Source organism: Cynara cardunculus, assembly GCF_001531365.2.
Source record: "Cynara cardunculus var. scolymus isolate 2C chromosome LG 10, CcrdV1, whole genome shotgun sequence".
In the NCBI taxonomy this organism is placed as follows: Eukaryota; Viridiplantae; Streptophyta; class Magnoliopsida; order Asterales; family Asteraceae; genus Cynara; species Cynara cardunculus.
In genome coordinates, this window is record NC_037537.1 from 27,474,391 (window position 1) to 27,491,039 (window position 16,649).

The 16,649-nt window shown below is 36.7% G+C and overlaps 2 protein-coding genes across 2 annotated transcripts; one reads left to right on the forward strand and one right to left on the reverse strand.

Moving 5' to 3' along the window:
• The first annotated feature begins 34 nt into the window (after positions 1 to 34).
• On the forward strand, positions 35 to 4,838 carry LOC112519751 (RNA-binding protein Y14A-like). The gene is made up of 4 exons (XM_025127996.1): positions 35 to 457; positions 2,957 to 3,093; positions 3,846 to 3,991; positions 4,514 to 4,838. The coding sequence occupies exons 1-4, from the start codon at positions 172 to 174 to the stop codon at positions 4,557 to 4,559; spliced, it is 615 nt and encodes a 204-aa protein (XP_024983764.1). The 5' UTR covers positions 35 to 171; the 3' UTR covers positions 4,560 to 4,838.
• Positions 4,839 to 6,978: 2,140 nt separating this feature from the next.
• Positions 6,979 to 16,523, reverse strand: LOC112519559 (pentatricopeptide repeat-containing protein At3g59040). Its single transcript, XM_025127754.1, has 7 exons — positions 16,281 to 16,523; positions 13,813 to 14,125; positions 12,985 to 13,275; positions 11,635 to 11,883; positions 9,689 to 9,813; positions 8,784 to 8,882; positions 6,979 to 7,853 (listed from the first exon to the last, which is right to left on the reverse strand). The coding sequence occupies exons 1-7, from the start codon at positions 16,346 to 16,348 to the stop codon at positions 7,217 to 7,219; spliced, it is 1,782 nt and encodes a 593-aa protein (XP_024983522.1). The 5' UTR covers positions 16,349 to 16,523; the 3' UTR covers positions 6,979 to 7,216.
• Positions 16,524 to 16,649: the final 126 nt, after the last annotated feature.

Below are 16,649 nucleotides of genomic sequence, written 5' to 3' on the forward strand. Positions count from 1 at the left end.
ATGAAAATGTAATTATATCATTTACCCTAATTTGCCACCTAAAAAGGAAATGTTCAAAAAGTTCACATGCTTTGAATAAACCCTCGGCCTCCTCCTCCTCCTCCCACCGCAGAAACCGCAGTTCATCGATTTAGCTCTGAAGAGAAGCACCGGGAGTAGAAATCCAATCGAATGGCGAATGCTGCCGACGTAGATGCGCTGGATTTTGAGCCTGATGACGATGATCTCATGGACGAAGATGCCGCTGTTGACGTCGACGCCTCTTCTCCGAGAACTTCCACTCCAATCCCTAAGCTTAAATCGGCCATCACTGGTGGCGCTGTCACCGTTGCTTCTTCTATTCCTAAGAAAACTAAAGGACGTGGATTCCGTGAAGAAACCGATGCCGAACGTAATAATCGTATGTCTGGTCGTTTTGATTCTCTCGATTCAGATGGCGGCCCCGGTCCTGAACGATGTAAGTTGCACTTGTTTTGCTTTTGAGTTCTCTTTGTGTCTCACGGTTGTTTTTTACTTAACGTTCAATTGATTTGGCGATTTGTTTAGATTTGGTCTAGGTTTTTTAGGTGTACTCTAGAATGGATGCATCTATATATTGACTTTTAGGTTTTTAGATGTGTTGCTCTTAACTTCACTCACGAAAGTAGGAAGGTTACCTTGAGGTTAATTATTAGGGTTGTTTTGCTACTGCTAAAAATTTTAGGGTTTGAAATTGTTTCTTAAAGATGGACCTCTGTTCTGAAAAGTTGTTAGGGGAAAATGACTATGGCGTGTATGCAGAAAGACCGACACAATTGGTGAAGGGTTTGTAAGGAAAACTTTGATCATAGATTTTGTGGATGTCTTGACGGATAGAAAGTGATGGGATGCAGGGGGAACGAAAGGCCAAGAAAAATCAACATAAATGTGAGAGGGAAAATGGTGGAGTAAATGTCACTCTTAAGCCATACTTCCTAGTTTTACTTGATTCATCATCTTATTACCATTCATTATGTCAGTCGGAAGAAAGGAAAAAGGGAGGCCCATGCCTGAGTGAGGAAGTCTATAGTAGTCGCTTGTTATCAAAGCAGGATCATGGTGAAATGAAAATGTTTATTTCTATTTCAAAATCTGTTATGCATCTTCTCTAAAACTTGTTTAGTCTGCTATCACTAGTTGGATTTTTGAGTTGCAATATGGGTGACATTGACTAGAAACATACGGTATTGGCTAGAAACATACGGTATCAATGCTAGTGATGGAGGAGCTAAGCAAAAAGCTCAACCACAAGGTTTATAATGAAACAATGAGACAATGCTAGTGAGGCTTGAATTTGGAAAGACTGAGAGGCCAGTTTCTGTCTTTAAGGATTTGAGACCGATCTTTTCGATGACATGTTGAAAATTCTGAGGCAATATGACAGTAAAAGTAGCAACTGTTGTCATATTTTAGGGGGTGTTTGGGATTGCTTATAAAAACAACTTATTGACTTATTCCGGCGTGGTATCGGTAATAAACACTTTTGAGTGTTTGGATAAACAACTTATAACGGTGTCAAACCAGTAATAAGTAGTTTTTGAAGAAGTTAAACCCTTATGACTTATAATAAATTGATAAGTGTTTTTGTAGAAAAGAATAAGTTGTTTTATATAAGCAATCCCAAACACCCCCTTAGTGGGAGTTAAATGCGGGGCCTTATCTACATATGAGAAGGAAATATTGGCAGTGGTGTTTGCAATTCACAAGTGGAACATGTTAACAACAATCATTCCAGGAGTTGCTCAAATACTCTCTAGTCCAACAAATGACAATGGTGTTGTGGCGTAAGTGGCTTACTGTGCATCTGGTATTAGATTTCTAGATAATGTACAAGGAGAGAGAACATTTCACACTGGTGGCATGGGGTCCTTGCTAGAGTGAATTCCCAACATAATCACTAAGATTGAAACCTTATTTTATTGGTCTGCTTTAAGAAAAGACTTCAAAGTTTTCGTTAAAGAATGCAATGCCTAGCAATAGAACAAAAATGAGAGCATAACAACCCCTGGCCTTCTACAACCATCTACCATTCTTACTCAAGTCTAGAATGACGTTGCATGGACTTTGTCGAAGGGCTACTTAATTCATATTGTAAGGACTCAATCATTAGTGAATTATCTTGGCTCAATAAGAGATTGGTAAACCTGAAACTCAACGAAGCTTGGTTCTTTAGATTTTTGACTATGGTTATGTATTCAAGTTCACAACATGAGTTGTAAGTTTATCTAACGGCTATAATTAAAAGCTTTATTTTGCTCTCAAGATATATGCATATGAGGGGAAATTATTGTCCATCAATGATTTTGATTTTTTACAAATGGAATGACATTGGTCAATTTGTTTCAATGTATTGAAGAGTATGACCATATGACATACTTAGATTCTAGTGTTGGAGAACATTATGTGTTGGATGTTCTACATTGATTCAGTCATGTCAAGACAAATAACATCAAATGCATTTAGAGTTGAATTTATCTCTCCTAGGTCGATTGAAATGACTGAAACAATCACCTATCATTCATGCGGTTAAGTTAATATCTGGAAAGTGACATATTTCAGTACCCCTGAGCTTCAAAGAAAAGAGATACCCTTGGGCTTTTTGTGTTTTGAGGTCAAACCTTCTATCTTTCAATGCTGGCTTTTTTCTTGTTGTTACTGATGTTGTTTGAGACTTGTGAGCTTACTTTTTGCAAGTATCTGATTGTGGCATGAGATGAGCAGTCCATGAGTAATAGTGTCTATTTGTACCTGCATATTAATATTACCTCTATATAGCTTCTCAATAGAATTTCCATGCTTCTATATCCCTCTGATTGGAGGCATACGTAAATTTGAGCCTGCATGGGAATATACCAACCAGTTTTTACCTTTTTTATTTTAGTTGTAAAAGAAGAGTATTGGTTCATGATAAATTTGTTAACAATATGAATTTCTGCAGCAATTGAAGGGTGGATTATTCTGGTTACTGGAGTACATGAAGAAGCCCAAGAGGATGACTTGCAAAATGCATTTGGGGAGTATGGGGAGATTAAGAACTTGCATTTAAATCTTGATCGCCGGACTGGTTTTGTTAAGGTGTGGTGATGTTTTTTGATTAATTATTGTTTCTTGATGTATTCTAAAAAGGTATATGATTATGAAGAGTTAAGTAGCTTTATACAGTTCTCTTATTAGGTAGAGAGCTGTATGATAGTGCCTAGACCTTTAAATCTTAAATGTTCTTGGAGGATATGGGGAAACAGGTAAATTTGTACAACATATCTGCCATTACTTGCACCAGACTTTCGACCTAGACTTGTAAATTGAAAAAATTATTAAAACTGGCCTTCTCATTTTTAGTTGAATTGTCAAGTAACATGATATCTCGTGTATTTGGAGCAACTCTAAGTAGTATAGTGTATTATTTTTGGCAATGATGGGAGTATGTGTCATTACAACTGTAACGAAATTAGTGAAATTTCAAAAACATGGTAGTAGGAAAAAGAAAAGCTAGTAAGAGAGCTCCAATTTATACAAAAAGTTTATGTAGGTCTCTTATAAACCTGCCGCTAATTATTTTTATCACCTATAAGATGCTCTAACATAAGAAATTTCTTCCTAGTATTTGGAGAATTTTTGCTTGGTGCTTGGCGAACTTGCACTTTTCTAGCACATGAAAGTTCCTTTACACACTTGTGTTACTTGTATGGCGTCTGCCTGGGTCTTGATAGAAAATGGAGTTACAGTCTTACAGGTGGTCATTTTTTTCATTTTGTGCCAAAATGTGGGTATTTTAGGAAGGTGATATTTTATTTTATGCCATGTACGATCTGAAATATTTTCTACAGGGCTATGCGCTGATTGAATATGAAAACTTTGAGGAAGCGGAGAAAGCCATAGCTGCAATGGATGGAGGTGAACTGCTGACTCAAACAGTCAATGTTGATTGGGCATTCAGCAAAGGTCCTTTTAGAAGGAGAAACAATAGGAGGAGGTATGCTGCTTATTGTTGTTTTTAGCATTCTGACTCGTCAATGTTTAGTTTTCTATGGCTGACTGGGGAGTTCGAAATATGATTGCATTAATATAGGATCATTAAGGATAGCTTTTTGCTTGTTTCAGACTTAGTACACGTGTGCCTGTTTTTTTATTGGATAACCCAAAGGAGAGCATTTTGTGGATGGTTTACATCTCTGAACCAAGATAACACTCCATCTGCCCCAAAATAAATGTCCACAATGAAAAATGCACACAGTTTAGAAACGTGTTTAGTGCACTTTTTAATTAACTAAGTGACAATATTATCCTTAATAGTTGAGGGAATAATGGATTTCTCAATCTTATAATTAAGGATAGAGTTGGAAATTGGACACTTACTTTTTGAAAGTGGATACTTATTTTGTGACAAACTAAGTTAGAAATTTGGACTATTATTTAGAGATGGAGGAAGTAGTAGTAATTTTCTCTTGAACTTGTGATGATGAGTTTTTAATGTTAATTATTTATAATTGGTCAGATCACCTCGTGGGCATCGGTCAAGAAGTCCAAGGAGGAGATTTTGATGTGGTATAATACCCTTGAATCAACGGTGTGGGCGGACTTGTTTATGTTTAGGTTGAAGGGAGTAAGTTTAACTTGTCTAATCACATTTTCAATCTTATTTGATTTGCTTTTGCTCGTTTGAGTGTTACTTTGAAGGCCGTTCAGTTGTGTATCCGAAGGTTTAGCTTATCATTGTGTATGGTATGAACTGTGAAGACAAAGTCATTGTTCTGCATTTTGTAACCGAGTTTGGCGTTTTACATCTTTCGAACATAAGATTGGATGTTTTTGGTGTCTTTATTTTTTTAATTTTGGTATAAATTCATTGATTGAATGGTTTCAAAAGAAGTGGAAGAATTATGTGCTGGAGATGTAGGTTACAGTTGAACTAAGCACAATTGACTGAAGTAGTTCTTTTAGGGTGCGTTTGGTGCGCAGACTGGACTGGACAGGACGGGACGGGACAGGACAGTTGTTCAGCGTTTGGTAAGACAAGACAGGACAGGATAGAACTGGTTAAAATGACCAATTTACCCCCAATGAGTTGTTTAGTGTTTTTTCACTACGAAATGCATTCTGGTAACACTGGTCCTACTACCACTACAGCCCTAATAATTCATCATCAACAACAACAACAACATTCAACAATCATAATCAATGTAAACTCTCGAAATAAATCATAATACTTCATTAAAATCTCTAATAAGTACTTTAGTTAATCAAGTTGTTGGCGAAATCGAGTACGAAACCACCATCAAAATATAATTCCTTACTTGCATGAAACAAGAATAAAGGTATTTGAAGAGTTTCTTCAAATTCGTGATGTAGTTGCTGTAAGAAGCAGCAGTGGCCATCGGAGAAGCAGCGGCGGCGGCCATCGGGAGAAGCGGCGGCGGCGGCAGCCATCGGAGAAGCAGCAGCGGCGGCCATCGGAAGTCGCCGTCACCGGTCGCCGGTTGAGCGGTGGAAGCGATGGAGGAGAGGAGAGTGAAGGGGAAGAAGGAAGGTATGCRTATGAGGTTTTTGAGGGTAAAGTGGTAAAAAGTTTCTTGTTCTACTTAGTTCCATGGGTAAAGGGTGGACAACCTTGTCCCACCCTTGTTCTAGTTTGTTCTAGTTAGTCCCACATAAAACCACACCAAACATAGGACAATTGTGTTCTGTCCTGTCCTGTCCCACCCTGTCCAACGTACCAAACGCACCCTTAGGGCTTGTCTTGTATGCAGGATGGGACAGAACAGAACAAAAGAAATTGTGCCGTTGTTTGGTGAGAAATTAGATTCATGGGCTGTTTACCCAAATGCTTACCCGATAAGCGTTTATCGGTAAAAGTCAACACTATGATTTATTTTGATGTGTGAGATTTTAGTACATCAAAACATATCAAATGCAACAATTTACTGGGTAAGAGTTGTTATCCTCACTTACCTGTAAGACTCCTTCTCATTCCCTATAAGATTTTTTGCCCTTCTCATGTTCATCCGATGAGGAAATTTATCTGATAAGCACTTATCAAGTAAGTGTTCAGTAAACGGTCCCTGAGACATGACGATGATCAAGTGTGACGAATATGTTTTCTGTGTCTCGTCAAAATAAGTGGAACAAGAATAAGGAAAGATAAAATAAGATAGAGTAAATTATTAAACTATTTATGTCAATTAAACGTTAAAACTTTGCACATTTCTTTCTCCTGCATACTTTAGAGTCAACTCCTCTCATCTTAAGACTCATTATTGCCAACACAATGTTGCATAATGGCATTGTTGTATATGGAAGGTGATTCTCATTGACAAATCTCGCTTCAAGATGATTTTTTTCATCTATCATTCTTCTATAATGATGAGAATGGCACGTTTTAACTTTTAACCTTGAAAAAAAACTTGCAAAAGGCCTTGCATTCATATCAAGGCTTGCAAAGTATCTAAATAAGATTCATGATTAAAAAGAGATCTAAACGAAATGGGCAATACATGCTTTTATTTGCAAAACCTACTACTTAAATCACGAAGTCTTCCAAAAGCTTTTACATAAAGAGAGAGGTAGGATGGGATAGGTTGAATACACCCTACCTGCTAATTTCTTTATCATACACAACCATATCAAAACTTACTTTTTATATTATTAATGTATGACATGATTGATTCTGACATAAATGGGGGTGCAAATAACATCCGGTGAGGAATAGCTTAACGAATGCCTAAAGGATTGTTTGGTTTGGTTTTCTTATTAAGTCTTGTATGAACAAAGATGTCTATATGGATTGAGAAGGTTTTTGTTAAAATGGTTCTTTAATAGATGAAATGTGTACATTAAAAATTTATTAAATAAGTCACTTTCTATATTATTAAGTCATCATCAAACAATCATGTATAGTTGACTGAATAAACTGTAAATCATATTAAACTCATTAATAAAGAGACCTAAGTCTTTCAAAAAACCTTTTGAGAAAAGTTTTCTCCAATACCAATAAGTCATTTCAATCACTTTTCTAAACAGTAAAAAGTCTTAAAAAGTATTGCAACTTTGGTCCTTAAGTCTACTACCAAGCGTAGAAACTTTCGTTCTTTGTCCACTAAAACACATACTAATTCATTAACTATACACAAATACATAATTTGGGCTCCAAAATTTCTAACTTTCACATACGCAAAAGCATGCATGACTTGCATTTCCTCCATCATATACCAATGGGAAGTGATACTTCTCTACTTTCATTAGTTTCATCTATAAAAGAAAGGGTTTGCTCATCTTCATCTTCATCACCATCATTATCATCATCATCATCATCTTCACTAACATCATCATCCTCATCATCTTCACTGACATCATCATCATCGTCGTCGTCGTCATCATCTTCAAAACGAATACTATCCATAATAATTGTATGCTCGTTATTAGGATCATCGTTTAATCCAACTAATTTATTAGCTTCTGTTTTTTCCTCGAGCGTTTTAGCCAGTGACAAAAGAATATTCTTAGCTTTCTGATCGGGAACAACCCCACAAGATTCCATCTCTTTGAACCAAATCACCGCATCCCCGAAATCCCTATTCTTTCCATACGCATCCATAATCGTGGTGAATATAGTCTGATTGGCTTTGATACCCTGTATCTGCATTTCCTCGTATTTCTGCATCATCGTTTCAAGATCATTCGCTTTTGCATAACCTTTGATTAGAGTTCCATACGTGACAACATTAGGTTCGAGTCCATCTTGTTTTATTCTTTTAAAGAATTGCTCTGCTCCCTCCATGTCAGATGCGTTCACATACGTTGATAACATAGTTGTGTAAGAATAAAGATCGGGAGTACATCTGAAGAAGATAAACATAAGTGATTTATGTCGGCTTCCGCCTTCAATATGTCAATCGGACATAAAAAGATTTGGTTAACAATCAAATGAGAACCATAAATATTTTGAGAGCCGTGAGAACCAGTATATGCATCAATGTATAGAGTTATGGTACAAAGGAAAAAAGATCAAATATATTTTGAGAATCGTGAGAACCGGTATATGCATATGCATATAACAGCTGTACACTATATGAATTTCAGTGAATATATGCATCGATGCATATATACTAGTTGCATGCATAGTAGATATGCATTGATGAATATACTCATTGACATAATACAAATTTAGATAATGTATATGCATCAATGCATATCTGGGTTCTCACAATCCTCAAAATATTTATGGTTCTCATTTAACTTCAATCTTTCACCAAACATGGGAAGGTAGCTTATTTTGTGGGCATTCCAAAAAGGAATATACTGTGATACCTGTAGAACAGAGTATATGGCAAGAAACCTTCTACCTAATAACTTAATTCAGTTATTTAGACTTTTAGACCGTTTTTAATGCATGACCTTCTAACAAATTTAACCTTGTTAACACAAGTTTCCCATATTACTGTAGTGACAAAAAACACCTCCCTTAAAACTTATACAGGCGCTATTTATACTGCTGTACTTTCTTTTTCTTATGTTTAACGTATCTGTTTTTCTCCCTTTCTCACCCTTTTCACTAGCCGCCCGAGGGGGGGGGGGGGTCTTCAAGGAAACAACCGTTCTACAGGCTGGTTTAATAAGGGTGCTATTTCTTTTTCTTATTTTTATATTCAGGGTGTACCTGATGTTATTTTTACATATCAAAACTGTAAGGTTTCTTCACTAAAACGCTACATTTTTTTAGCTCTAAAAGTGATCCCATAAGCATGATCTCTTTTTGTGAAGAATCTTACCTGTCACGTCGCATGCTCTTGAAGACAATCTTCGCCTGATCCACCATGCCGGATATTGCAAATGCATCAAGCAAGATGTTATAGGCTTTTTGGGTAGGCCTAAAACAAACAAGAAATTTGAAAACGGTAAGCACTGGAATTTTTTAAAAAAAAACTTGGCTTGTGTTGATGTTCTCACATTCACACAACATTCTTTTATCAGTGAAAATATGCATACCGTTTATAACAATAACATTACAATTGTCCATGAAATACAGTAGCAGAGGCCTCAACCACTTTTAAAGAATAAGCCCATTATAACCCGCCAACATATTCCGAATTCTAAGTCACGTCACCGGAGTTTTCAATTTTTATGTTCCCATCCAATTATGATTACATGAGAACCAAACCTGTTAATTTTGCCTCAATTTGGACTTCCTATGATTCCAATCTACAAATTTTAATGGCACCTCAACATCCTTGTGACTCTGTAGTCTGTTCAATTGTCTAGGTGATCAACAACCTCAACTAGTTTTGATGGGAGATTCTTATTCACTAGGCAGCCTCAGCAACTACATGGCTTTTGTTCTTGATTAATTGTGTTTGGTTTGGGGAGGAGCTCCGTTCAATTTCAGTGCTCAACATACAAGATTCCAATGTGTTTTGGATCACAATGTACTCCTCCATTGCTATCAATACAGTCCCTTTTCCCAGAAAAAGATTTTTGGTCCAACCAAAAACTACCAGAAAATTCATAAGTTTTACCCCAATAAGTAGCTTCAAGCAAGTGAAATATCCAGACAAAAAAATGACAATAACATGCATGTTACGATCCAGAGAAGGTCAGACATTAGGATCAGCGAAAGTAAACTAAAAGACATGTTACTTAGCCACAATTTAACTATGAGAATGAAGGACGAGCACACCTCACACCAGCATCCAGCATCTCTTCAAAAACAGCTAATGCCTCTTCTTCCCTTCGGGCTTTACCATAAGCACTAATGAGTAGCGCGTAGCTAACAACATCAGGTCGCACCTTAGCTCTTTGCATCTACATGATTAGTTATGTCGGTCAGAGTCAAGAAGAAACTTCTGCATTACTTGAAATTAAATGGATTTACGAGCATCCTTTAGTGATTTAGAAGTACTTGGGTGTTGCATACATGTCAATTTAGCTGTATGCAGACTTCGACCAAGAGAAGCAAACAATAATTGTAAGTACTTAGGGGAAGCAAATAGCATATAATGATTCTCTAGTAAGAAGTTGTTGGATAGCAATGAAGGTCAAACTTCCTTATTTTCTCAAAAACTGACAACCACACTTCTCAAATTTGGATTTGCACCATGCAAATTTTAAATAATATACCAAGGCAAATGAAATCCAAGTTCCCAAGAATCACCTTAGACCTTTTTTTGCTATGTTCACCCCAATATCTCCACTCTTTACAAGATATACCTAGAACTTGCCAAAATAATGAGAATAGAAGTGCCACTTTTCTAAACCCAGATAAGGTTTGCTTATAAATAGTCTTTCACAATGATAGAAACTTTGTACTATGCAATGTAATTAGGAAGACTGTATTAGTTTTCAATAATTTCAATTAATCCCATCAATAGTAAAAAAATTGAACAGCAGTGGCTGCTTTCTCAACTGCTAAATAGGCAGGCAGTATTATGATCTGAAAAGTTTCTCATTTATACCAAACCAAACCAACTCAATATACCCCACACAGAAGTAGGGTTTGGTGGGATAGGATTTACATAAACCTTTTTCTATCCCAAGGGTAGTGAGGTTGTTTCTGTGGAGACCCCCAGCTTGCAAAACAAAAACAAAAATACAAGGAGACAAGTGAAACAAAAGCGTAGTAGAGTGTGTGCAACATGCAACAGGTACCATGAAAAAAAGGAGGCAGGGACACATGAGAGACATAAGATAAAACAAAGAGGGAATCACAAAGTGCAGTACTGACAACCACTAGAACATGAAGGAAAAAAAGACTGGCATATAGTAAAAGCATAATGCTTCCTTCGTAACTCCCGGAACTTCTTCGTAGTGGCTCCCTTCCATGCCTCATTTCATAGGGAACCTCAAAGTGGCTCTATTTCATTATATTCCATCCATATCCCAATTCCATTCATTTAATATCCTTTTGGTGTCATTGACATAACAGATAAAACATGAAAAGTAGGAAAAACTAAAACAACTCTCTATCTGAAGTAAAGCTCTTGTAACCTAAGTATCACCTCTCCAAACTCCCCGCCTCCCATCCATGTTATCTACAGGTCCCCCACATAGTCCACTACCTTAGTCCTCATTTCTAGTCGTATTTGTAAAGTACAAAAGTAAGCCACTTTGGCTGTATTCAGCATTATAGAACTAGAAATTTCTAAGAAAGGGACCCATAGTTAGCTCAGAACAAGCAGTACCCAATATCAAGCACATATATACTAGAAGGATCACATTCTACATGCTAGTTCATCACAATACTAAAGTAGCTGGAGAACTCAGAATACGCATCTCGCTATGATAATGCTTTCCACGGACAGCCCCCTGCCTATGACACTGAGATTTTAAGAATTGCCTCTGTGTTGTCAAATGAGCTGTTGCAAATCAGCTAGCATCGAGGGAAAATACATAAAGGTGATAATTAAAGCCAAGAATCTCCGAAACCCAAGTAAGATGTCTTTTCAATGTTCACGTATGACCAGAAATCTACTTGACTCATCTTTAACCAGCAAAATCTGTATAAAAGCACTAGAGACAGAATTTCCAAAGATAAAAGAGAGGACTTTTCACCATTCACGATCAATTAGGATCAAAAAAGATGTGAATCTAAATAAATCCGAAAACATATATCCTCTTTTAGCTTACCTGATCATAGATTCTTGCAACCTCCTTATAATTAGATTCAAATGACATCAAGCTATTATAAGTTACTGAGGTTTGCTGCAGTCCTCTTTCAGTCATCATTGAAAATAGCTTCCGTGCCTTATCATTGCTCCCTGCCTTTTTGTACATATAAATCATCATGTGAAACATCTGTTGGTCTGGTTTTAAAGGTGAAACCTCATCGGTTAAAATGGTTTCAAATATTTCTTCAGCTTCTTTAAACTTGTCTGCCTGCAACATCCATAGATCCAATAAAGAGGTTCAAGATCCAAAGATACAAGTAAGAAGCGGAAACAATAGTATACTAGTCCCTTCCACACAAAAATTAAGTCTCAATTTAACGTCTGGAGACTGGAGGTAAATGGACTACTTTTCAGCTTGGACCAGTTTAAATTATTTAGGTACTGCAAATAGGAATGCCTTGGTGTCAGAAGTTCCAAATGTTCCGTTTCAATTTTTGAATTTGGGAAGTACCAGATTGAATTTTCAATAGGCGAGTGGACTCCTACGAGGAACAATGTGCTTCTTTGGGATACGCAAATTGAAATAATTTCTTTTGATAAGACTGACTCCAACTTAACTAAATTGGAAGCTATAGGACACTAGCAAGAAACGGATACACGAAAACCACCACACTGCTCTTTCAGCAAAGCTTTCCAAATGACAAGTCATATTCTGCACTTTCTAACCTAGTGACTATCAATAGCATATGTATTGCCATTGTATTAACATGTAGGGTGATGCCAGCATGGGTCAAAAATGCAATTACAATACAAGTAGAATACTGTTTGGAAGTATTTCAGAGTTTTCCCATAATTCATCCATGAGAAGAAACCTCAAAGACATACATGAAATTACAATAGACTAGAGATAAATTATGATAAAGATAGAGAATAGATAAAAATACAATGTGGCGATGCATCTAACAATCCTTAATTTGATATATAGAATGATCATCACGGATAGCCTCATCAGTTGATCTATTGGAGTAATGAGTTCCCAGTTCATGCAATAAATGCTTAAACCAAACATCACCAATCATTATCATTTTCATTCCCCACCTTCTAATACCCCCATCCAAACGCCCCCTAAATAATCTCGAACCAAATCCCTATATTACAAAATGTGGGTTCCGCCATAGTCTATATAAGCAGTGAATGACTACTTGTTTCATTTTGGTGGGGAAGTAACAGTCACATAGAATACAGTTGCTTCTTTTTATCTCAGAAGTATAATCTAAAACATAGCACATTTGCAGTATTGAATGTATTGTAGGAAAGGAAGTACTACAAACTTGTAAAACAGCAGACAGCAATAGTAATGATTTGTTACCTCAACAAATATCTTAAGAATTATTTGATATGTTACAGCAGAAGGTTCAGGTCCAGAGGATTGCATCCTTCTGAAGATTGCTTCTGCCTTGTTGCACTGACCTCCTTTTCCATATGCTTCCATAAGAGCAGTATGTGATATAACACTTGGTGGATAGCCCTTCTTGTTTATATAGCTGAAAACTCTTTCTGCTTTGTTAAAGTCCCCTTGTTTTCCATAAGCCGTAATCAGCATCAGAGCATCCATTTCATTGAAATTCCACCAATGCTGAGTTCGAAGCCACTCAAGAATCTACAAGAATAAAAAATCAAGCCCTAATAAATAGTCCAATAGTTTAATCATGATATGCTATGATAAAATGCCATAGCTGAACCTTCTGTAACTTTGTGTATATAACTAGAGCAGAAGCAATAACAGAGATACCCAAGTTAATCACCTACCAGATTCGAATCTATTAGCATATATAGACATCAGGACACAAGGTTCCAAAAAAAGAATAGAAAACTAATTGTCAGAATCTAGCTTGTCACATGTCCTAGTTTCAATGTGATGCAGAAATGCCGCCATGGTTTCAAGTTGATGCATAGAGATGTACAAATCTGTGAAAACTATTTGTACAGTTATTTTATAGAAGCATATGGTCCAAGAGAAGTTCAGATAACTAAACAATGAGATATGCCTCAGTTTTTGGTCATTTGTTGTAAGGTTACCCCTGGGATCAAACATACTAAAAGCCAATATTTTATGAAGTGCAGTCCTCTAACTACATTTTAGAAGCATAATGCAATTATTGAGGGTAACTCAAGAAGAAAATGATGGACTGTATACCTCAGCAACAATATTCCATTTCTTTTGCTGCTTAAATCTAACCAAGGTTCCCAAAACTAGTTCCTTGGGAAGAGGTTGATTCTTCGTCCTTTGTGTTCTGAGCACAGAAACAGCAGAGCCGACCTCATCAATTTCATTCATCATCTTCCTCCAGTTCTTTTGATCTGCCTCATCAGCAGCATCCTCAAAAACTTCTACCTTTTTCCTTCTCTGCATAAACTTTCTGGGTGCCAACATACCTTGACAGACCACCTTTGCTCGTCTTTGGCAATTGAAGTTGGCATTAACTCGACATATACCAATAATATGCTCACTGGAGTATTGAAGCATGTAAGCAGATTATTGTAATAATGTCCTGAAATGACTAAATTCATGGGAGAAAAGAGATGATAACTGATGCAAGCACAAGAACATGTGTGGGTAGCAAAGTATGTGGACTTATATATACATAAACTACTAAAGCAGCTTTCTTTGTTACTGTTGGACATGATATCAATAAGCCGGAACTTATTCACATGTGTTCTTACCCATTGCAATCTAGTTATTCCTTTATCTTCCCTAACCTACTATTATCTTCCATAGTGGGTTTTCAACAAAGCTGCTACTGGTACATGACCATAGTGACAATTTGTTTCCTTTGCACTTGTACAGTTTTGGTCTAGTACATCATCAGACGGGTTTCATAATCTCCATATGATGGGTTGCATCATCATTTATTAGATACTTCTCAAAATCAAATACGTTCCATTTTTTTCCTATAAACATACTATATTCTCAATTTACATCTTGGTGTATACTATTTTCTTCAATTTATATCTTGGCATGGATATGGATAAATTACTTCTTCAAGACCAAAAACTTCAACATCCATAGAGTTCAACATTGTATGATGAACCATGATTGCGACATCCCATGAAGTTAGTGAAATGCATCACCCTTACACCATTCAAAAAGGAAAAAGAGGGATGCCCCTTAATTTTCTGGTCAAACCTAGTGCTTAACTTCTGATTCTCTCTGTAAAAGGGCCCTTATAGAGAGGGAGAGATTCAAACTTCCAACACATATATATATAGGTTAGATGGACTGTGTCTAGCTGATGTGGGACTCCCACATGCCCCCTCGAACCGATGCTAAACAGTGCCCCAAGAACAAAGGCGAAAGAGTGTGTCGATCCCAATGAAAAAAAGTGGGGGCTTTATCAAGAATGTGTTGATGTTTTCGTTCGGTACGACCATTTTGTTGAGAAATGTCAGAACAAGAATATATGGTGACTTGTTGGTGAAGAAAATGAAGAAAGGAGGCAGTATATACTCCCTTGCATTATCCACACGAATTACTTTGATGTGTTTTGGAGAAATGTGTAGGGATCATTTTAGCGAAATGCCGAAATCATTGTATGAAATTGTGGAAGTTAGGATATGTGGGAATTGGTTTTGACATTGTCGTTTTCCCAGTAGACAAGATAGGTAAGAGTGGGAATTGGTTTTGACATTGTTGAATCTATTCGGATAAAATAAGCAATTTAAGCCTATCAATTTAAAAATGACTAGGCGAGCATGCCAAGTATTATTGAGTAGACACGAGATGTGGGTGCAGATATGGATGCGGCTAACAGTGTTTAGGATGGGACGGTAGAATGAGGTAGACGAAGATAAACTAACTTGAACATTCGTCCTACTTTACAGTGATAGTTTGCTTGATCTTTGGCTTTTGTACAAGACAATTAAATGAAGAAAACGTAAGGCAAAACCTGTATCACATAATTGACTAACTAAAATAAGACGGAGAGTAAGGATGGGAATATGAATTGTATTCAAAAGAGAGATATGAGACGTGGATATATGACCACCCAACTTGACTAGTAGTCTTGATCTTCAACAGTAAAAGTTGAGGTAAGGTGTTTTGGTGGTTGTTCGGTGACAAATATATCTGATTGTAATGTCATATGGTTACATCAGCCAGAATCAAATAACCAATTTTGTTCAGTGATTGTGATGTGATGTCAAAAATGATTTCATCTTATTTGTCAATATATAGATATCCATTATGCTTACTATGACTGTGAGGGGGGGTTCCTAGGATGAAATGAAACTTATGTTGCTTATAACACGTATGAACTTACTTAAACCTTATCATATAATTATTAGAGTACAGGTGTACAACAGAGGTCGAGTACTCCAATCAACTTTCTTCAAAGTACAAGAAAAATGTGTAATTTGCATAACTCGCCATAGTCAGGATTTTTCTTCAGGTAAAACAAAGAAATACGTAGCAACTGTAATTTTATCATCTAAATAAACTACATATCCTGCTAATTGCTGAAGGTAACGAACTCTAACAACGAAATTGAATCAATCTAGTTTTATCTGAGCAACAAAACGATACAATTGACTACATAAGCAAGGAGAAGTTCAATTAAACCTAAAACTGCATAGAATTATAAAAGTTCAAATGAAAATATTACTGACTTGGAATGTGAAATTGAAGAATGACGGCGGCGAGGAATGGAGAGAGTGTGAGGGAGTGAAGCGGCCATTGTATTTGTCAGTTCTCTTTCGGCAGCCAACAGATAATTGAGACTATGGCAAGGTTCGTACGGTGGCTGTGGTTGACGGAGGAAAGTGGAGCCACCGTGAGACGGCGTCGCCGGTTGGAGAACTGGATTGAAAGGTTGCTGGAGTAACAAGATAGGATATTTAAGAGATCGTTTCAGGAGCGAGGTTTAAACAGGGGTTTTTATTAAAATAAAACTAGAAGCTTACTCGCGCAATGCAACGAGATACATCGTGATTTTAATATTTTATTTTATTTTTTATCTCAGTCGATGTTATAATATG

What these genes read in the sequence shown, in the direction of transcription:
- LOC112519751 (XM_025127996.1), top strand. Translation starts at nt 172, where the DNA reads ATGGCGAATGCTGCCGACGTAGATGCGCTGGATTTTGAGCCTGATGAC. An exon ending in CGGCCCCGGTCCTGAACGAT is followed by an intron (nt 458 to 2,956) that starts GTAAGTTGCACT and finishes GAATTTCTGCAG; the next exon opens with CAATTGAAGGGTGGATTATT. An exon ending in AGGAGAAACAATAGGAGGAG is followed by an intron (nt 3,992 to 4,513) that starts GTATGCTGCTTA and finishes ATAATTGGTCAG; the next exon opens with ATCACCTCGTGGGCATCGGT.
- LOC112519559 (XM_025127754.1), bottom strand. Translation starts at nt 16,348, where the DNA reads ATGGCCGCTTCACTCCCTCACACTCTCTCCATTCCTCGCCGCCGTCAT. An exon ending in AATGGAATATTGTTGCTGAG is followed by an intron (nt 13,276 to 13,812) that starts GTATACAGTCCA and finishes TTATTCTTGTAG; the next exon opens with ATTCTTGAGTGGCTTCGAAC. An exon ending in TTCTTAAGATATTTGTTGAG is followed by an intron (nt 11,884 to 12,984) that starts GTAACAAATCAT and finishes TGGATGTTGCAG; the next exon opens with GCAGACAAGTTTAAAGAAGC.